Here is a 22,841-nt window from a genome sequence, read left to right on the forward strand (position 1 = left end):
GCATGTTGTATTGGAGGACAATCTGCCAATTTCCTTTAGCAAAGCTCAGCAGCCCCTTTTGAACAAGATGCGTGAAATTATTTCTGCATATTTAAACAAACTGCATTAGATGCCCTCCTTCAGATGAATCACTCTGTTATTCCAAGATTATGCTCCAAAAATGCCCCCCTCCATTTGGGTGCACACCTCGCTCCGAGTTGAACATCCCGCAGAAAGTTGTATTTCTGGTTCGCCGTGTAGAACCTGTTTTGTGGCGTAGGCATCACAATAATTGTAGCTAGGAGGAATTAGGAACGCATAGAAATTCTTTGTTCAATGGATCAGCGGAGGACAGCGATCTTTGAATATGGCCGTTGTACATTGGTAAACATACTGTAGAATCTCGTTGATCCATTTCACGTATATTTGAAGAGTGGTTACTACTGAAGCTTTATGCTTGGCATGTGCACAGAGTCAGCAACTCCTACAACAACTGGCCACAAATGAGTCAGGACTGCTCGTTGGAAATGTTCTTTATCAAAAGAAAATTGCTCTAGATTAAAGGTGGGTTTACACCGGTAGTCGCCCATGTTTGTCCGCTTTTAACGAGCCAATACAGCTTGTAGATCGGTTTGCTCCATTCAAACAAAGCAATGATCCTTTAGTATGTGGATGAACGATCGCTACAATCATTGGTCCCCATGTATTTGCATCATGTTGGTAACACATCTTTCTGTATTAAAGGGGTGTCCAGGCACAGGGTGGTTTTTTCCTACGCAGGATAGGCCATCAGTATATGATCGGTGGGGGCCCTATACCTGGACCTCGCACCAATCGGCTGTTCCGTATGCTTCTTGGCACTGGATATTAAGCAGTGGTCGGTGCCGGAAGCAGATGGCTGCAGTCACATTATAGCAGCCGTACTGCAGCTCTGCTCCTATTCAAGCACAGACGCTATACAGTGACTGGAGCCATTTGCTTCCTGCACCGACCACTGCATAACAGAAGCATACGGAACAGCTTATTGGTGCAAGGGCCAGGTGTCGGACCCCAACAGATCATATACAATCGTATACTGATGACCTATCCTGTGGATAGGTCATCAGTATGAAAAACCGCCCCATGCCTGGACAAACCCTTTAAGGCTCCTTCACACACACATTTTTTCTGGCATTTAAAACCACATCTAAAAATACTATCATTTTTCTAATGTAACATGCGGTTTTGTATTTATTTATTTTTGCTTATTTTTTTCATAATTTTTTTTTAATTCAAATTTAAGAAAACTACAAATATACAAAACACAGAAAACTGTGTCAGACTGACCCAACAGTGGTCAGAAACCATTACAAACCGAATATACTAGACAAAGCACAAAATCCAGTAGCTATATTCGTGATAGGAGCACCATTCACAAAAACTAAATACATCATCAGAAACATGACTTGGTACATATAAACCATTTAAAAAAGGAACCTTATGCTGATCCAGGCTAGGACAAACAAGATATTCAGGAAGGTGGGGAAATACATGCGTTATTTGGGTTTGTTTTTTATTTTTTGGTGGCATTTTTCATTCTGCATTATTTTTGCACATGCTTTTTTTTTTTTCTTGTCTAACAAGAACCACAAGACCAGCTTGCAACAGCTAGAAAAATGGTCAAAATGTTGCTCCTACAGGGCCAGCTGTGAATTAGTGTAGGTGACTGTCACAGTGGGCCCCCCATCTGCCTCACCCTCTTAGACCCTCGCACTAACTTGCAGCAGCACTATATTTTATATTGTGCATCCATTATCAGGCTGCGGATCTTACTCGGGACCGCAGTGAAACAATTTGACATATTGGGGGGCAGTCTGCATTAAATCCTGTTTACTGCTCGCTGGATGCGGCTTGACAAGTGGATTGAAGAGCACCTTTTACTCTGAGGCACCTTTTATGTGAGCAGCCCGGTCAATCATTGTGGCGAGAGACGGGGGGGGGGGGGGTGATCTCCTCATAATCACTCCTGTTAGACAAATGGCACGATATATAATATTTTTTTGTGCCGTTTAGGCTAATAGGAGAGTGTCCATACGTATACAGCATATTCAGTTGACAAATCATCTTGAAACTGGTTTACCGCCATTCAAAAGAAAAAAAACACAGGATTTGAAACTGTTCATACATTAGTCTTCCTCCTGATTCTTTAGTAAAAAATTTTTACAAAAATTGCTATTTCTTTGGTTGTATACACCGTCGCTTCCGCCCGCAGCTTGTTCTAATAGGACAGTCCCTCTTCTCTGTGCTTCGCTTGAAAACTACAATTCCAATGACCCCTTTCTGCCTCTCTTGCTGACTCTCCACACCCCTCCAGTGATTTTTCTCCTCCCTGTTTTTCTGATTCCCCTTTACCATAGCCCACCTCTGATCCCTCTTCTCGAAGACCACTACAATACTTTGCAATCCTTCTGGGCACGTTCCCAGCACTCTACAATTTATGCAAATTAGGCAGCACTGGAACCTGGACGTACCGTCTGACGTTTCGTGGTGGGGACGTTTCAAACAATGAAAAGTTACGTTGTGGTGTGGTGTAAAGGACACTTGATTATTGGCGATTCATCACCTAGATGCTTAGAATCATGGGAAATACAATTTGTCACTGATCAGGCGTGAGGTTAGTGGTGGCAGAATCACATGACCGGCTTGCATCGGCCAAAAATGTAGCATTTTGAAAAAAAAATAATAATAAGCAAATTTGTAAATCTTATAATTTTGGAAGATTAAGTAATACATAATTTCTTAAAACCGGATAACCCCTTTTAAGGTTTTTGCTAGGTAGACTAGAGACCCTTGCAGATCCTTCTTGCTTAGACCCCATGCACACGACTGTTTTATGTCCGTGTTCAACGAACTGCAAACGGACCCTTTTATCTCTAATGGCCCCATGCACACGACCGTGGTTTCCACTGATCCGTGTGTGGACCGTGGGACAGAGCCTCAAAACTTGGAGTAAATCCTGTTCGCGTTTGCGGCTTGCCTATTTAAGTCAAACCTATGGAACAAACAGGGTCTGGAGGACTACAGAGCTCCACTTGACAACAACGGACGGCCATTGAGTGAGCACCTTGTAAGTCTTTATAAAACAAGGGTTTCTGCTAATGGCCAGTCTCCGCCCCATGATCGGCCTGTCTCATGGGAACCTCCAATCTAAAATAAGGCTTTCCAAACCAGACAACTCCTTCTTTGTATAATGCACTTGATGTACTCAACCCCCTGGTTCTCACTTTACATTCACAGCTTATTATTTAGTAGAAATGGAAATTACAGTTTACAACTTGTTTTAATGGCCGGCTGCCTTCAACATAATTACCTCCCCACCCAAAAGCAAATTCTCTTATCTGATTGGATGGGATAAAATAACTCGCTGTACAGAGAGGGAAAATCGTTCACGAGGCAGATCTTGGCAGGGAGAAAGACTGTTCCTGCCAATATATTCACTACTGGAACAAACCAAACTTGCTGATGGACTCAATCACAGGAAGTTACTTTGTTGCAGGGATTCCGGAAGATTGAGAGTAGGGATTAAAACGTCAACTAAAAATACCTACAGTTTATCAATGATCCTATGAGTATTGCTGGGTAACCATGCACCTAAATGCTCAGCTCCACCTGATTTAGTCATTGTTTATTAGTTACTAGATCTCGTTCAGTACATACACCTGCTAACCGCTTGTATGGCAATTTGACCGCGTCTTTGTCCGTTTGATATGTGAAGTATATTCTTTACCAGAAGAGAGATCTTCATTTCTTTGTATATTTCCTCTCTATAGATACCTTGGATCTAAATCCAGTTGTACTCTATATTTCAATTTATGTTATGCAGAATAGACCCAATTGGGCTTAGGAGTGTCTGTATTAAAGGGGTTTTCCACCTTCTGACAAATGATGACCTATGCACCGGATAGGTCATCAATATATCATCGGTGCGGGTCTGACACCCGGACTCCGCACCGTTAAGCTGCTCCGGTGGCCTGCGGGCACCAGATGTTATGGCACATTATGCTATGTACGGAGCCCGGAAGCAGTTTGCTCCGTATATAGAATAGCGGCCGCGCTGCAGGTCTGCTCCTATTCACATGAATAGGAGCAGTACTGCAGCTCGGCCGCTATTCCGCGGCCGGAGCCAACTGCTTGCGGCATGTACGTTCGGTGCACCGGACTAGCTGATCTGTACGTTTTTAGGAAAGTTAGTTCAGACGTTGCAGAAAATTACTTTGCAGAAATCAGGCTGCAGTGCAGATTTTTCCCGCCGCAGCATGCACTTTCCATTGCCGGAGAAGAAGTGGAATTTCACTGCGGATTTCAGCCTTTGCAATGCAAAAACTGAAATCTGTGGCAAGTCCGCTGTGATATCTGCAACGTCTGAATTACCTGTCAAATATGCAAATGTTGGTGCAGATTTATTGCGTAATTGCCCCAAATCTGCACCAACATTTGCAGCGGAAAAATTCTGCCACGTCTGAACGTGCCCTTACAGATCAGCTCAGGATGAGAAGCATTAGGAGTCCCTCACACACAGAGAATTACTGTAGTGCATCAGTAACCAATGCTGAATCTACGAGGGGCATCTGGAGCAGCTCTGTAACTTGTATAATAAGACGCTGGTTTATTTGCCAAACTGTGGTTTCTGCCGGTACAGGCAAGTTTATCCAAGGAGCCGCTCATGAAACCATAAATTGCTTCTATGTTGCTTAGGAGCCTCTACAGACCCTGCTGGGTAATTTTACACCAACGCCAGTCACTGCATAACATTTGCAAATCCCGCTTTACATAGTTTCCATGTCCTGAAAATTTTAATTGTCCTGGTAGCCCCGGGACAACAAGTGGGTGGATTCTGCGCAGGTTTTACATTTCTATCTGCAGAAAGAGGCGGATTGATGTTTTATGGATTTCACGTTTGAATTATTAACTTATTTTCAGTAATAATATTCAGCCCTTTGACCTGTTGATAGTAATAAGTCATTATATTGTAGTGGGTTTGGTAGGTTTTATGCAGATCACTTAACAAAGTAATTAACACATTATTAGAACTAGTAATATTTCAGATAACCGTGTGATGATCTAGGAAATCTGACACACTGGCCCCATACCTATAGTCCCTATTTTCACCCTGGCCCCATACCTATAGTCCCTATGTTGCTTTCTATGTGATGTATTGTTGTTTTTTTTTGCTGTTATGTTGTTTGTTTAGGGTCCCTTTACTGACTCATACCTTTTTATGTTTGTTAATAGCTTCTGTTACTATCTATATTATTGCAAGTCATATCCAGATCACTTGCAAATTTTTACTATTTCTTCTTGCCTTATGGTACATTTCTATAGGTGGTAATGGGCAGATCTCCATGGTGCGATCAAATGCAGCAAGCTGTAGTAGACACAGGATGGGATTGAGCCACTGAATCGACTACCAAGTTAAAGAGGCTCGGTCACCACATTATAAGTGTCCTTTCTCCTACATAAGGAGATGGGCGCTGTAATGTAGGTGACAGCAGTGCTTTTTATTTAAAAAAACAATCTTTTTTTTCACAACGTTAGGAGCGATTTTGGTTTATGCGAATGAGCTTTCTTAATGCCCAAGTGGGCGTACTTTTACTTTCGACCAAGTGGGCGTTGTACAGAGGAGTGCATGACGCTGACCAATCGGCATCATGCACTCCTCTCCATTCATTTACACTGCACTAGCGATATAGATATATCGCTATGTGCAGCCTCATACACAAACCCTAACATTACTAGTGTCCTGATAATGAATACACATGAAATCCAGCCTGGACGTCATGTGTACTCAGAATCCTGACACTTCTGACTCTTTCTTTGTGAGATTCTGGCAAGTGAAACCAAATCTCGCGAGATCACGGAGCTAAACGAGATTTGGTTTCACTTGCCAGAATCTCACAAAGAAAGAGTCAGAAGTGTCAGGATTCTGAGTACACATGACGTCCAGGCTGGATTTCATGTGTATTCATTATCAGGACACTAGTAATGTTAGGGTTTGTGTATGAGGCTGTACATAGTGATATATCTATATCGCTAGTGCAGTGTAAATGAATGGAGAGGAGTGCATGATGCTGATTGGTCAGCGTCATGCACTCCTCTGTACAACGCCCACTTGGTCGAAAGTAAAAGTACGCCCACTTGGGCATTAAGAAAGCTCATTAGCATAAACTTAAATCGCTCCTTTGTGAAAAAAAGATCGTTTTTTTAAATAAAAAGCATTACTGTCACCTACATTACAGCGCCCATCTCCTTATATAGGAGACAGGGCACTTATAATGTGGTGACAGAGCCTCTTTAAGGACTACTGGATGTCAAACATTGACTACTATTGAGCACTACGGAGACCGTATGTTCCGCTCACTATAACTTATTGCTATTGAATATTCTATTAAGGATGTTCCATTTATCACCAGGTGTTACATGTAGACGGTGCCCATTATCACTAAGCATTCGATGCTGAATATAGTACTGACCTTCAGGGATAAGGAAGATGCTTCAACCACGGAGTGCCAGGGACCTGATTCTGAACGAAAGTTTGACTGCCAGGTGTTGGATCTTGAGTTTCCTATTAGATGCCAAAACCAGCTGTACCACTGACTATCAGGGACTATATGCTGAAATCCCATAGTTATATGTACACTTTGTAATGGGGTGTTGCGGCTATATCACATATGATGCCATAGCTTTGGGGGTGTTGTCAGTCAAATTATACCTTTTTTATGTCTGAGCGCATTGCGGGAATTCAAATGCAAGTTATGTCTTGTTGGTTTGTCCACTTTTTAGATTTCATCTCAGTGCATGTATAACTTTTAAGGTAGTGCCCATATTTTGATCACCACATTAGCTAAACCTGTGATAGCATGGCCCCCAATGCTGCAGGGCCTAAAGGATGCCCACAGTAAACCATGGCTTCATTGGTACCAATTGTTTACAAAGGAAATTTTGTTATACTATAATATATACTCTAAAAATTAGTATACTCATTGGAACCAACAATAAACAGTTGATGGGGCACCCAGTGGGGACACCACCTGCAATCCGCTTACAAGAAGGGTATCTGTGATCGTAGAAGGAAATATGAAAAGTGAACTAAATAATAGACCTCAAAGGTTGTGTGTGTGAACACTGCATACAAGTCTTCAGAAACGGCAATGGCTTATTTTCTATAATAATACAACAATAATAATAATAATACATCATCATCTTGTGCGTCTGTGGCCAACCAAGTGATGGCACCAGGAAAGAAAGTACTTCCATTATAACCCCCTTAAAGTCCTGCCAACAATTGTTTAAAGGGGTTATGTGAGGACCAAAAAGTATTAGCGGTGTAGTCACTGCAGTATGTGCGTACACTCCCTAATATACATTCCGGTCCCCCCGACACGCTGATTCTGAGGTATCCATCGATTTTTTTTTTTTTTTTTTTTCTTTTTTTTTTTTTTTTTTTTTATAGCGCTGTCGGGGGACCGGAAGTCTAGTTGCACAGTCTTTTTGATGATGATACGACTCTTCTTCATGTGACCGGCCCCGCTGTACTCTATGTATAAGCAGGAGCAGTAGTACAGCGATTACATAGAATACAGCAGGGTCGGTCACGTGACCAAGAGTCGTATCGTCATCAAAGATGGCTGTGCAAACTGGACTTCCGGTCCCCCCGAAGCGCTATAAGAATCTATGAAAATCTCAGAAGCAGTGTGACGGGGGACCGGAATGTATATTAGCGAGTGTTGTACCACATACTGCAGTGCGTGTCAACCAGCATGGTAATATAAAAGACTCTACACTCCAGCATCTCGGCCGTGCACCAGGAGGTGATCTCTACTTCTACCGGCCAGACTCCCAGCGACTGTCCCGCTTTATTTAAGGGTTCGGCTCCCCACTATTTTTTTGGAGAGTTCTGGACAATCGGGGAGAGTTGGCAAATCTTGTCTATAGGCACTGCTCATGTGCTTCATTTTTGCTGCGGATCATGGTCTCCATTAGTTAAACAAACAGGAAGTTTATTTGCATTATGGATTCTTGGGTTACTATTATTTGCATTCAGCTTACAGTGTCCACAAACATCTCTGATCTATATGTCCTATGTCTAATGCAGGGACCCATAAACCTGAAATCCTCAGCTTAGAAGGGTGCGCTCACACGTGGAGTACCTGCATTGTATATCCGCATTGTAAAAAGCCGCTGCAGAAACTACAATGTATGCCTATGGGATAAATATTCTGCATTGCAGACCGGTTTCTCTAGTTCGTGGGTTGCAGAATATTTTTACGCTGCGGAAATACAATGCAAGATGAATGAAATAAAAAAATAATAATATTGTTGTATTATTATTATTATTATTGTATAAAATGGGCCATTAATATCCGCACATGTATGTTGATGGAACAGAACTGGAGATGTGTGAGATAAAGTAGTGATTATGTTGGCAGATATTTTTCTGGTCTTCCTATCATCACATTGAAGAACCCTATAGGCCGCCTCTACCCAGCCTGGCTGCTTACGGGAACAATAGATATTAATTGCACAGTAAGGGCGTATTTACAGCCACGCATCATATGATGATGACACACGGAGCTGTTAAGTGCCTTTTGCGCGCGCAAAACGCACACGCTCGTGTAAATCCGGCCTAAGGCATTGTTCTCACAGTGCAGATTTGTTGCAGATTTTGCATGTATTTTCTAAGCCAAAACCAGAACGGGATCCAAGACAGGAGATGCTTTATGGGCTTGTCCACACGTAATGGAATTGGTGCAGAAAATTTCTGCAGAAACTCTCCTGCGGAAAACCGGCCCCATTTCCTCTGTTTTTTACTTCAGAAAATGGTGCGTATTCTGCTGCGGTTTTTCTCAACGTCGGGAGAGGGTGACATCTCCTCTGTAAAACGCAGCACTACAGCCCACTTTCCACAGCAAGAATTGACATGTGGTCCGAAAAATACGCATCGCAGGTCACGGAAATTTTACACAGCGTGTGGATGAGATTTGTTAAATCTCACCCGCTTTGCTGCTACGGTGTTCTGTTGCATATTTTCCATCTGCAATTCCGTTCCGTTATGTGTGGATGGGCCCTATTTCTTCTGCGTAGGTTCCTTTCCTTATTATGGCTTAAAAAAATACATGCAAAATCTTCATCAGGCCTGTACAGTGTGAACAAGGCCTAAATGTAGCTATGATAGACAACTGGTGTTATCTCTTTAAGTGATCAGAAGCGCTCTCCCTCTATGTAAAACTTAATGTTCCCTAAAATATGTATCCTCCCCCTAAAAGAATGTAAGAAGTTCAGCTTTTAGCATGAACGGTGCCTTGTATTGACATTCTGGGTGTGTCGCTGCTGAAGTTTTGGTAGACGAGCCTGGATAGGTGTGGTATTACTGGGCGGACACTCTGCCCTCAAAGCTCTCTTTATATTGTTGCTGCTGCGTAGCCTGTGCTGATAGTTTTTCAGACGTTTACTTGTGGCTCCTGCTTTCATCCATCCGTGAGTATTTTCTGACCTAAAACTTTGCTTTATCATGATTTATTCTTGTAATTGTGTTAAGTTTGTTCCTTTTCATAGCTGAACTTTAGTTACCATACCATAAAGATTGCAATATGTTATGTGTTACGAAATGTTTAAGCGTTCCGGTATCATTGTGAAAGTCCAAACATCTATTACATGTACGGCACTGTATACCATTTTTTTGTCTTTAGTAAATCGGTTATGTAATGCCTGGATACATATATATTTATGCATACTAATGACACATTTTTCCTTTAATTGCTTTTCTAAAAATGCTTCCAACGCTTTAACCCATGCAAAATGTAATAATTTCAAGGGCATTGCGTCCTAGACGAAGCCCCTGTCTGCTTTTGGCCGGTGGAGAGGGGGATTTGGCTCAGGTTGACCTCCTTCTCCATGGACCGAGTAAACCTGTGCAGGGCTCTCAATATCCGTACATTACCAAACCTTTACCAAAAGGGTCATGGCGCCGTTCTTCCCTACAAAGGATGGCAAGGGGGCAAGCAATAGCTTTACTCTCCTGTGCCAGTATGGGAGATGTCATGGTGCGACAAAGGAACCTGAATGAGGATTTAGTCAACTACTTTATAATATATTATTGTGTGTGTGTGTGTGTGTGTGTGTGTGTGTGTGTGTGTGTGTGTGTGTATATAACAAGTAGGATGTATACTCTTACTTGTTGTGCAAGACTTCAGCTGCCCATTCTCCTACAACATTTTAAAATAGTAGTGCCCAGTGCCAGAGATAAAAGAAGTGGCTTCTCTTTTTCCATATTTTAATGTTTTTTGCTGTTTTTATAAAAACGTCACCTTCGTATTTTTGGAATTAAATAGAACACATATCTAGTACAATGTCACATTGTTTATAGCCACCCACTTTCTGTGCAACTTTAGGCCTACACATCCCTATATCTGATCGGACATATTACTGCCACACCTCAGATTATCACCTGCAGAGAAGTTGGGGCATTCCCACAAGGTTGAGACCCAGATATGTGTACAGTTCATCGTATGTATCGCTTGTCTTTCCCTAGGATGGAGTCTTTTGATAACCATTTTGGTTTCATCACTAGTTACGAAACACATCTTCCTGTAGAGAATAACAATTGACTACATGTAAAATATCTGCTACATTATTAGTCTAGATATAGTTTAGATACAGAAAAACACAACCTTTGTATTTGCTTGTAATGGTAGGTTTAACGGGTATATTCACATTTGTAACACTTCATTTTTGTAGCTAATAAAATGAGCAGTGTAAATAGTCTTGATACAAAATAGTAAGATTATTTTTAGTCTACTGCGTCTGTGTCTCCATGGTTACAGACTACAAACAAAACCTGTGTAGTCTGATCCTGCAGTCCTACTCTCTTCCATCTGTTCCATACTTGTTCCTAGTCTATTGAATATAAGTTATCAAGAAATAAGGGACAGATAAAAGTAACACATGACTGCAGGATGAGGCGACTCAGGGTTTGGCCCCATGCACACGAACGTGCTTTTGTGGCCGCAATTCCCCCGAAAATCCATGGGAGAATTGCGGCCCCATTCATTCCTATGGGGCCATGCACACGACGGTGGTTTCCACGGTCTGTGCATGGCCCAGGAGCCCGGACCGCGGAAAGAACGGGCATGTCTTATTACGGCCGTGTTCTGCGGTCCAGGCTCATAGGAAATAATGGACGCGGCCATGTGCATGGCCTGCGATTTGCGGGTGACACTCCACCCCCGGCCAACCCGAAAATCACGGACGTGCACATGGCTACGGTCGTGTGCATGAGTCCTTTTGTTTGTAGTCTGTAACCATGAAGAAACCCAGGTCTGCATAGAAGCTGTTGGCTTTTTCCTTCCTAGGCCAGTGGTTGTCAAAGCCGGTCCTCAAGTGCATGTTTTTTTTTTTCAATTCTCCTCTCCGGAGGCTATAGAAGGTGCTTAGGTAGCAGTTGCAGTGACCCTCTGCCACCTAAGAAGACACCAGTATTATAAATGGCACATGCTAGGGAAGACCCAGTTACAGATTCTGGATTGGAACCCAGCTTCAAGTTACACCTCTACTCTTCACAGACTCCTAGGACGTAAGCCCAATTTGCAAAGGTGGTGGGGAAGATTTCTAGGTGGCAATCACCTCCAACTTATAAGATAGGGGGAAAAAAAGCTAATCAATTATTACAAATCGCTTGTTTTCATTCATCGTTAAATAGTTATCAGCGGCCCAATCAATAAATGCTGCTTGTAGTGTCATTTACATTTACAGTAGGCAATTCTTGCCAGAGCTGCCCGTGAAGGGGCGTTAGTGGACAATCATGCGCCAAAGTGTTATATCATAGAGAAAAAAACAGTGACAGGTCCTCTTTAAATATTTATTTTCAGTTCCAGTTATTAAAAGGGTTGTCTCAAGATAAGTGATAAACTGCTGATCGGCGGGGGTGTGACCACTGGGACCCCCACCGATCACGAGAGTTCCGTTCCAAATGAATGGAGCGGCAGTTCACGCTTGCGCCCTGCTGTTCCATTCATTCTCTATAGCGCTGTACTGGACTATCTCTGGCAGTACCACAGACAGTGAGTGGAGCGGCAGATTTGCCGCTCCGTTTATTCAGAGGAAAGGGACCCCCATTCTTGTGATCCACCCCCACCTATCAGCATGTTATTCCCTACCCTATAGTTAGGAGGTAACTTTTAATCTTGAGATGACCCCTTTAAAAGGGTTATGTGGGGACTAAAAAGTACTAGCAGTGTGCTCGCTGCAGTTTGTGAATACACTCGTTAATATACATTTCGCCCCCCCCCCCCCCCCCCCCCCCCCGTCGCGCTGATTATAAGATTTCCATAGGTTTTTTTTTATTGCGCTGTCGGGGGACCAGAAGTCCAGTTGCACATTGATGACGATACGACTCTTCGTCATCTGACCGGCCCAGCTGTACTACTGCTTGGACATCGAGTACAGCAGGGCCAGTTGGAGAAACACAGGACCTGCTTTCCCTAAACCCGTCAGTCCCACGGATCTGACGGATTCAAGTCTTTAACAGCTGGATCCTGCGTGTCATCGATCACATCTAAGTTATGGACGCAGGACCCGCTGTCACCAAAGCTGTCCATCTTGCTGATCTGACAGATTCAGGTTTCAGCGCAAGATACAGCTTCTATGTATCCAGGATACATAGAAGCTGTATCTCAAAAATAATTTTTATTTAAAAAAATAAAAATTACAAAGCTGCATTAAATACAATGTGTAAAAAAACGCCCCGTAAAAAAGAAGTGCGTGTCACTTCTTGAGCCTTTTTTCATTGTCTCAATAGAAAAACAGCTCCAAAAATAGCCGTAAAAAAAAAGCTTGATGCATACATTTTTTTTCCGTGTGAACATACCCTTAGAGCTCTCAAAGTTTCCCTGACAAAACAGAAGCCACGTTTACCATGAACAAGGAAGATCCAGCTTCTAAAGCTGCAGACTTACTGTGTATGGGTGTAACAGGAGTGAAATACAAGCGGCTATGTTGTGATGAAACCTACAGGTCCTATCCCTCCCCTCGGGCTGAGTTCTCTGTAGACTAGAATGAGTCATGTTATTGAAATGTCACCAAACTGTGTAACCACCGTACACCAAATCCTGCTTCGTTTTTGTCTATAGAGTATATATTTATAGTTGTATAGGGGGGAACCTAGTGATTGTTACCCTTATAGATACCATTTTTGTAGTTGTGCTTATTGCTGGTCCTCCTACCAGAAAGTGTTCATGAGAAGTCTCCATTCTGGGACAAAACTTGCTCAGGTGTCTATAGTGGGTGAAGCAGTTTTCATACCGGTTTTTCTTTCTAGAGCATCAAACACGGGGCGAGTGCTAATATTACTAAACGTCGACCTTCGATTTTGTCTGAGGACTTCAAATGCTTAGGCCTTATTCACACGAGTGTCCGATTTTCCTTCTGTATAAAAAGGACCGTTTTTCTTCCATATGAATGTGTACGTTCATGTGTCACCCGTTTTTTTACTCTGCTAGTACTTCCTGGCTTAACTTTTTTTTTTTTGCATGGAAAATGGAAAGCACACAGATTTTTTCTTCACTTCAATGGGCGAGTCTGGTCCACAAAAAAACGGATCAGAAAAGGACATGTTGTAAGTTCCTTGCAATGGGCACTCGCTCTGTGAATAAAAAACGGATGTGTGAATAGCCACCATTGACTTGTATGGGTCAGTGTGCTGTCCGTTGTTAAAACAGAACGCACAATGACGAGAAATACGTTTGCGTGAATAAGGCCTTAAAATCATGCTCCATGTGCAGAATAAAAAATGGGTTCAGCACCCTTTCTTTTTAGTTAGTTTTATCTTTTGTGGTATTCCGCTGTAAAAGTCGCAACACTTGCCTATTCGTTGCAGGTTTTACATCCCGGTTCAATTAAATGGGGAAAACCTGCAACAGAATCCGTATCGCAGGTCAATTTATGAACGCTTTCTCCGCAGCGTGGGCATGAGATTTTCTAAATCTGATTTACTTTGTTGCTACTGTAAATGCTGTGGAATTTCCACACAGAATTCCGCACGGTTTATGCTACGTGACAACCCGGCCTTAAAATCTCCCACTCGGCCATTTTTTCAGAAAATGTTTTGATCTAATCTAATGCCTCATGCACATACCACGTGCGTTTCAGTCTGCATACAATGCACAATATGGAACAAAATGGATAGTTGGGTTCTGTACTTGGTTCCAGTGGTGTAACTACCGATGTAGCAGCCATAGCACCTGCTACGGGGGCCCATGGCATGAGGGTGCCCCATGTCCAGTGGCGCCGATCTCTCCCTGCTTTGCCATTTACTAGGCTACAGGCCACGTTCGGCCTGCAACCTAACAGGCTAGTGTGATGACGTTACAGGATCACGCCGGCCTACGCAAGGATCGACATTAATTCGCTCTGTTCATCGCGAGAAGTATGATTTTTTTTTTTATTTGTTTGGGGGTCGCTACATGGTGCTATCTATAGTAGGGAGGTCGCTATATTGCGCTATCTACAGGAGAGGAGGCTGTATGGTGCTATCCACAGGGGTGTGTGTATGGCGCTATCTACAGTGGGGACTGTAAGGCGCTATCTACAGGGGTGAGTCTGTATAGCGCTATCAACATGGTGTGTATGGCACGATCTACAGGGGGGCTTTTTGGTGCTATCTACAGAGGGCTGTATGCCGCTATCTACAAGGGGGAGGTGGGGGTGGGGCCGATCTACAAGTGGGGTGTGACACGGTCTACAGGGGGGCTGTATAGCACTGTCTACATGCGGGGCTGTATAGCACAGTCTACAGGGGGCACTATCTACAAGGGGGCTGTGTGGGGCACCTGGTGGAGGGCCCTGTCAAAAGTTTGCTTTGGGGCCCAGTCTTTCCTAGTTACGCCCCTGCTTGGTTCCTTTTATAGTGTGCACTGGAAACAGAACTTCTAGGGGACATTAGTCCAAGAAATGACAAGTCCATTAACATGTATGGCAGCCATATGTTTGGGATCTGTGTAATATAAATCGTAGAAAACCCCTTGAGTTGGTCTGAACGAGTTTGTGGGGTGGTGCTGATCGGGCTGGATTTTACATTTGCCGACTGGTAAATGTATTGGAGTTTCCTTGGAGCTATAGCAATATTTATTAGATTAACATGTTCACTTTAAAAAATAAGAATCCAGATTATGGAAGTGAAACTTGACTCCTTCTGATGGAAGGAAATTCTACTCTATTTCATTCCTTCATAACTCCCACACACACACGCACGTAAATAAGTTTTGCCTGAATCACGCAATCCACACCCAAACCTCTGCAACCACATCTCCATATACCGGCGGCTGCCATTATAGAATCACTGCTATTTTGCACTACTGACATATCATACAGACATGTTTGATGTTGGGATCTAGGCACTGAGACCCCCACTGATCACTACAGTGAAGGGGTTGCGGCGCTCTCCTTGGCGCCATGCTTCTTCAGCTCCCATCAGCTTTCCTTGGATATTCTCAGAGAGAGCTTAGGGCAATATATGGTCTATGGCACGCGGCGGCACGGCCTCTTTGTTTTAGTGACTTGGCACTCTCTTAGGTTTAACTTTATTTAAAAAACATTGGGGGGTTTATATTAAAAATGTTTCAAACACCAGTCTCAAACCAATTTACATCTCCGGAAAATGCGCCAAATAACTTAAGTGCACGCGTATTTGGCTGTCCATTCTACAGAAATGCAAATCTACGCCTGCTATGAGCACGTTCCGAAAGTGTTGAGAAAAGTAAAAAGTTGCACATTTTATCGTGTTCAAAACTTCTAGACTTTTTTTTTTTTTTACGGCAGAAAAGCCTTTTGATATATTCCACCCAGTATGTCAGCAGATTTTCATATCTCCCTGTTCTTTCCTTTTTCTCTTTTCTGCACAACTTTCCTTGGGAAACCCATTTTTATTGGATGAGTCTCCCAGCAACTAGCTTGTTGCATCCCCCCCCCCCACACACACATCTTGCGCAGGGGGCTGAACGCCTACAAACATCTGCCCATTGATTTCAATGGGGAAAAACTGTGTTTCGTTCCCAGGGGAGTTTTTTACACGGCCTTGTAAAAAGACACCCCGTAAAAAAGTAGTGCATGTAACTTCCTAAGACATTTTTTGGAGCCGTTTATCATTGTCTCAATAGAAAAACAGTTCCAAAAATGTCCGTAAAAATGCTTGATGCATAAAAAACTGTTGAAAATCAGGGGCTGTTTTCCCTTGAAAACAGCTCTGTATCTTATGGCCGTTTTTCGTTTGCCGTGTGAACGTACCCTGACACGGTCTATTGTCAATTCAGAGTGTCAGACTGTAGAGACACACCTTAGTGTATGTTCACACGGCCTATTTTGAGCCGTTTTTCGGCCCGTGACCGTCCCGAAAAACAGCCGAAAAATCGGAAGCAGGATGCTACCAAACATCTGCCCATTGATTTTCAATGGGAAATACGGCGTTCTGTTCCGACGGACCATTTTTTTACTTGGCCGTTTGAAAAAAACGCCAGAGAAAAAGAGTGCATGTCACTTCTTGAGACTTTTTTGGAGCTGTTTTTCAGTGACTCTATAGAAAAACAGCTCCAAAAACGGCCATGAAAAACACACGTTTGCTTAAAGTGTAGCTAAACGTTCGACAAACTTCTGACTTGTCATAGAAAACAGAAACGAAGCGCTTCAGCTGCTTCTTTCTAGCGATTGGTGGGGGTCTCAGTGCTCGGACCCCCACCAATCCAAACTTCTGACATGTCATTGACATGTCAGAAGTTTGTCGAACGTTTAGCTACACTTTAAAAAACAGCTGAAAATCAGGAGCCGTTTTCCCTTGAAAACCGCTCAGTATTTTCAGGCATTTATGGTTAAGCGTGTGAACATAGCCTTAATGAAAAGGAGTATGGTACCACCCAGTTGTCAATTTATTCATACGTTTCTAGGAGGAATAACCAAGGAATAACACAACACCAAGTTCTAACATAGATGGTCCAGAATTGCTATTTCAATGGAAATTTAAGGGTATGTGCACACACACTAATTACGTCCGTAATTGACGGACGTATTTCGGCCGCAAGTCACGGACCGAACACAGTGCAGGGAGCCGGGCTCCTAGCATCATACTTATGTACGATGCTAGGAGTCCCTGCCTCGCTGCAGGACAACTGTCCCGTACTGAAAACATGATTACAGTACGGGACAGCTGTCCTGCAGCGAGGCAGGGACTCCTAGCATCGTACATAACTATGATGCTAGGAGCCCGGCTCCCTGCACTGTGTTCGGTCCGGTACTTGCGGCCGAAATACGTCCGTCAATTACGGACGTAATTAGTGTGTGTGCACATACCCTAACTATTTACTAAAACAGACGTCATTAGAGCAGATATTTCCTCTTTTCTTGAGCCACAAAGCTTAAATCATTAGCACAGGAAAAAGATACAACACAAAATATTTCATGATATTCCAGCTGAACATGAATGGCTGTAAATACACTTTATGTAGACTTTTATTCATAATGTTATTTCGTGCCTAGAAGAGGAATAGTGGGACTCCGCTACGTTGATCTTGTGAACCTGTCATAACTTAATTTAGATAATGTTATTTAAACTTTTTTTTTTTTTTTATTATTTCAGAAAATGTCTGACGACTTTTCGGTGAGTGTGAATACATTGTGAATACTTGCTGCTTGTTAACCGTGTTCTCCACTTTGGATAAACCCTACTTGTTGAGAAGAGTCTCTAAATAATCTGCAGATCACTAAATTTTCCCCCGCTGGGCCCTCGCAGTGATCAGCTGCAATCTGCAGGGAAACCTGGCAGTAAGGGTATGTTCATGCGGCCTTTTTTCGGGCCGTAAACGCCCGAAAAATGGCCGAAAAGTTGGAAGCAGTACGCCGCCAAACATCTGCCCATTGATTTCAATGGGAAAAATGACGTTCTGCTCCGAGTCGTTTTTGTACGCGGCCGTTTTGAAAATGTCAGTGAAAAAGAAGTGCAGGTCACTTCTTGGGATGTTTTTGGAGCCGTTTTCATTGACTCTATAGAAAACTGCTCAAAAAAACGCAGTGAAAATCACGAGTGGCTTAAAGTCTGAAAATCAGGAGCTGTTTTCCCTTGAAACATACCCTTAGTGTTTCATTTCCCTGCAGCACCACCACAGGTGAAATTAAGCATTACACAGTGTGTACTAATATCAATGGCTGTCTGTGCAATGCAGGACAGGTCCTCCAGAACGGAAGACGCTCTTTGTAGCCAGTCTCCGTTCTGGCCAAGAGATGAGAATCCTGAACAGAATTCCCTCATCGAGTTTATGAAAATTTGTTTTTCTAAAGTTAACAACCCCTTTAACTGTGGCCTTTTGGGTGAAGTTTTACATATTATTGCAACTATCCATGGTTTTATCAAAGAGCGAGGGGGGGGGGGGCACACACATACAGCTATATAAAAGGGCATATACATTTAGTGCTCCCATATTACCAGCCAAAGTTAGCGACCACATTACATTGCCAGCCGGAGTTAATGCCACTATTAGTGTGAACTATCATTTCCCTATAATAGAACCAGCCACAGTATCCCCGGCCTGATTTTGAAATGATCACTTTTTCAGTGACAGCCATTCCCAAGATTTCAGCACTGCCCAGCTGAGCCCAGATTCCTCGTCATTGCTGATGTGGGTTTATTATACCCCCCTTCCCGCTTATGGTGATGCTAGCCATCCCAAAATATAGAGACTATAAGTATTACATTAAGATCCTAAAAAAAGATAAGTTCTGAAACATTTATTTCTTTTTAACCAGCTCGGTGATGCTTTGTCTGGACAAGGAAATACAGGCAGCCAGCAATCACAAGGCCAGAACTTAAATAATCCCTGGGGAGGCCAAAACCCTGGACAACAATATCCAGGTGGAGGTTTTCCCGGTCAGCAGTACCCAGGATTCCCTGGGCCAGCACAAGGTCAACAGTACCCAGGATTTCCTGGGCCAGCACAAGGTCAGCAGTATCCAGGATTCCCTGGACCAGCACAGGGCCAGCAGCAGCCGGGATTCCCTGGACCAGCACAGGGCCAGCAGCAGCCGGGATTCCCTGGACCGGCACAGGGCCAGCAGCAGCCGGGATTTCCTGGCCCAGCACAAGGCCAGCAGCAGCCAGGGTTCCCAGCTGGAGGCCAACAATACCCTGGATTTCCTTCAGCAGGCCAACAGTTCCCAGGATTTCCAGGTTTCCCAGGTCCAGGACAAACATACCCAGGGGCTCCTACACCAGGACAAGGGACTACGGATCCTAAACAAACAGTACCTTCAGCACCTACTGGTCCAATGGTAAATCTATTATAAGAGATAGAGGCTTGTTTACTTTACTTTATCTATTTCATCATTCATCCCTTCCTCTGGCACAATTTCTGGGGACTAAAAAGCTTATTTTTTTTTTATTTTTTTTAAAGGTTATTATTGTAGAAGGGACATACACACTTGTCATGTTTAACTAATATTTATTTTTCTTTTAGAGAGTACCATGTGAATTACCCCTGCTTTCAGGACTTACACCACGAATGATGGTGACTGTTAATGGCATACCGAATGGCAAAAGGTAAAATGGTGATTAGTGCGCAGGCATATGTACATCCCAACTTTCAGACGAAATAGGAACACAAACCTGCGGTGCATGTAGCACGGCGTGGCGCATGTCTGTGTCCTGCCTTCCTAGGTGTATTGTATTTGGCGCCCCCATTTAAAAATACCAGCCACAGGGTACACTTAACTGGTTGTCCAGGATTAGAAAAACATGTCTGCTTTCTTTCAGAAACAACGCCACACCTGTCCATGGGTTCTGTCCCCTATTGCAGCTCAGCTCCATTGAAGTGAAATGGGGCTAAACTGCAATACCACACACAACCTGTGGACAGGTGTGGCAGTTTTTTAAAAAAAATAAAAAAAAGCAGCCATGTTTTTCTAACCTTGGACAACCCCTTCAAGGCTCTCATTGTATATGGGGCCACGCAGTTGTCTCTGTACAAGGTTCTGTGGCTGTCGCATTAATGGAGGTTATCCAAGATTAGAAAAACATGGCTGCTCTTTCAAAAACAGTGCCACTCCTGTCTACAGGTTGCGTGTGGTATTGCAGCTCAGCCCTATTCACTTTAATGGAGCTGAGCTGCAATACCAGACACAATTCATGGACAGTTGTGGCACGGTTTCTGAAAGAAAGCAGCTATGTTTTTCTAATCCTGGACAAAGCCTTTGATTCCAAAATACAGAGCCAACTCTATGGCCCCCACACCCGTAATGCAGAATACTTGCCACTTCTGGGTTCAGGACTCCAGAATGGAGAAAGTGACAGCCTGTCAAAGCGAGAGACTTTGTGGTATGAACGCATCCACACACGCTTTTTGATACTAGTGATGATACAAAAAATTATCATACAGGATGAGGACACGATAACGCATGTGCTCATGTTTGGTGAAGCTACGTAAATGTGCGTTATGAGACTCGCTTCCTTTCCAGTGGGGACATTATACGAATATAAAGTTCTGCATGGAATGTCAAATTCTCCAACATTGCCATATGATTTAATATTGGGGTAAACTACTGGTCTTTTTGTTTTTTCTCCTTCAGATTTTCCATTGACTTTAAAGACGGATCGGACATTGCTTTCCACTTAAACCCCCGTTTTGATGAAAAACCTAATGTAGTTGTGCGCAATTCAATGATTCGTGGGCAGTGGGGGCGAGAGGAACGACAATGTCCAAAGTTTCCGTTTCAGCGGGGGCAACCATTCAAGGTATAAAAATAGAATGTAGTTACTCTTAATAGATCTAGTAAAATAGACCTTATTTGAAAAGTACGGAGTTTGCCTTATGACATGTACGGGACATGAGGAATAGTTTATTATTGAAGTCGCCTTTCCCCATTCAATTGATACGCTCGATGTCGGTCTGAAAAAATATCCACTGTATATAGGTAAATAGTTTAGGTGATATTAACAGGGAGGCTTCTAGCAATACTAGACTCTAGTATTGCCACAAACATTTATAGCTTTTCCACAGGATATGCCAGAGGTTCCCCAAACCCAATCTTGTCTGGTGAGGTAGATGCTAGCCACTGCATCCTGGCGGAGCATAGATGTACATCAGGGCGGCAATATAGAACTAGCTGAGCGGCGTGGTTTCCGTAACTTACAGAAGTGATTTAAGAATTATGGAAACAGTGGCGCAACGGGCTATACGGTTTTCAGATTCCTGTTCTGTGGTGCACCAATGCTCTGCCTCAATACAACAGAGTGTGAACGGTTGGGTTCTGGAGGTGGGAGGGCAATTACAGCAAATCCACAGGATATGCCATAAATGTTTGTGGTGACAGCCTCAAAAAAAAAAGTCAAATCCATTAGAATATATTAAAAAAACAAAACTCCACAGAAACCTCTTCGGATAGGTTCCCATAGTGTATTTGACACATTTTGTGGTAATTTCAGGAAAGAAAATACCAAATCGCAGCATCAGAATCCATACTACAAATTCTGTGCCGATTTAAGATCCCTTTCAAACGGGCAGATTTCTGCCCACAACGATAGTCCATTGGCACAGGTTTAGGGCCCATGCACACGAGAGTAATTTTGGCCTGCAGTTTCAGATCAAAATACTGATCTGTTCATTTCTATGGATCAGATACCTTTCTGTATATTTACAGGTGCCTGGGCTGTAGAAAGCATCTGTGAAAAATAAATAAAAATAAGACATGTCCTATTTTTATTTTTTTGTTGTTGTGGACCGTGCTCCCCTACTTTGATGGGAACATGGCCCGCAAATGCAGGTGACTGGCTGTGCCTGTAATCAGAGTCCATGTGCAGAGACCTTACACGGGCTGATGCAGACTATCATTCGGTCCCCATAGGTTTCGGTCTGCCATTGATTATTTTTTTTTAGGTAGCATAAAAGAGAAGATTAGCTGACAAATGAGTTTGCCAACTGTTTGGATCTTTTATCAAGATTTTATGTCAAATGGACCTTGAGGTTCCTTGCACACAAGAGTGTACCGCCTGAGTCCCACCTGTGGAGAGATAGGACATGTTCTATCTTTCCACAGACCAGATTACCCACTGACGTGAATGGGTTAATGAAAGCTATTGGGTGCCACTGATGCCATGAACAAACAGCCCGAGTGGCACTTGGTCGTGTGCAAAAGCCCTTGTCTCTTCAGAGCCATTGAACTGGCAAATCATGGCAAGCGCAGGTGAGTGGGTTTCAGCTGCATGCAGACACCACTATGTCAGACTGTACCCCAAGAAGAGTTAGGGCTCAAGCTTCCTGGGTGAACGTCGGCTGTCATGTGGGAGCTCCAGGACTGGTTGCCTTTTTGCCTCAAGTGACAGCAGCATTAGGAGAGCAATTTACTGTCCTCACAATGTCATTTTGATTTTTTTTTCTCCCCAGATTCAAATTCTTTTTGAACCAGACCAGTATAAAGTGGCTGTGAACAACGAGAACCTTTGCCAGTACCAGCACCGGGTGAAAAATTTCTCTAATATTAAATGTGTACGCATTGATGGTGACCTCTCCATCACAGAGGCTACAGTAACCATGGTGTAAAATCTCTACATTTACTTCTGGTTTGACAACTGCAGACAAATTCTTTATAATCACCTGCAAGTGGATCTGGGACACAACTGCTGTTTTATAGAAGTTTTATATAAACCTATTTTATGAAGCTTAAAAAAAAAAAAAAAGTTAATAAAATCTGTAGACACAAGTTTGTGTATATTGTCAGGCTGGCCACATGCACCCTCCTATAAGAGATCCTCAGTTGTCTGAAGCTCCAGTCTCCTTGATAGGGGGATGGGGGGGGGG

General features: G+C 43.1%; 1 protein-coding gene across 3 annotated transcripts in view; it reads left to right on the forward strand.

Annotated features, from left to right (window-relative positions):
- Positions 1-22,743, forward strand: part of LOC142665315 (uncharacterized) — a 38,789-nt gene extending 16,046 nt beyond the window's left edge. For all 3 annotated transcript variants that reach the window (XM_075844990.1, XM_075844992.1, XM_075844991.1), the window contains exons 3-7: positions 17,636-17,656; positions 18,799-19,320; positions 19,506-19,588; positions 20,614-20,779; positions 22,428-22,743. In XM_075844990.1, coding sequence (XP_075701105.1) covers positions 17,636-17,656; positions 18,799-19,320; positions 19,506-19,588; positions 20,614-20,779; positions 22,428-22,583 — 948 coding nt within the window. In that variant the 3' untranslated portion in view covers positions 22,584-22,743. The remainder of the gene's footprint in view (positions 1-17,635; positions 17,657-18,798; positions 19,321-19,505; positions 19,589-20,613; positions 20,780-22,427) is intronic.
- The last annotated feature ends 98 nt before the right edge of the window (positions 22,744-22,841 follow it).

This window comes from Rhinoderma darwinii, chromosome 12, assembly GCF_050947455.1.
Source record: "Rhinoderma darwinii isolate aRhiDar2 chromosome 12, aRhiDar2.hap1, whole genome shotgun sequence".
Lineage (NCBI taxonomy): Eukaryota > Metazoa > Chordata > Amphibia > Anura > Rhinodermatidae > Rhinoderma > Rhinoderma darwinii.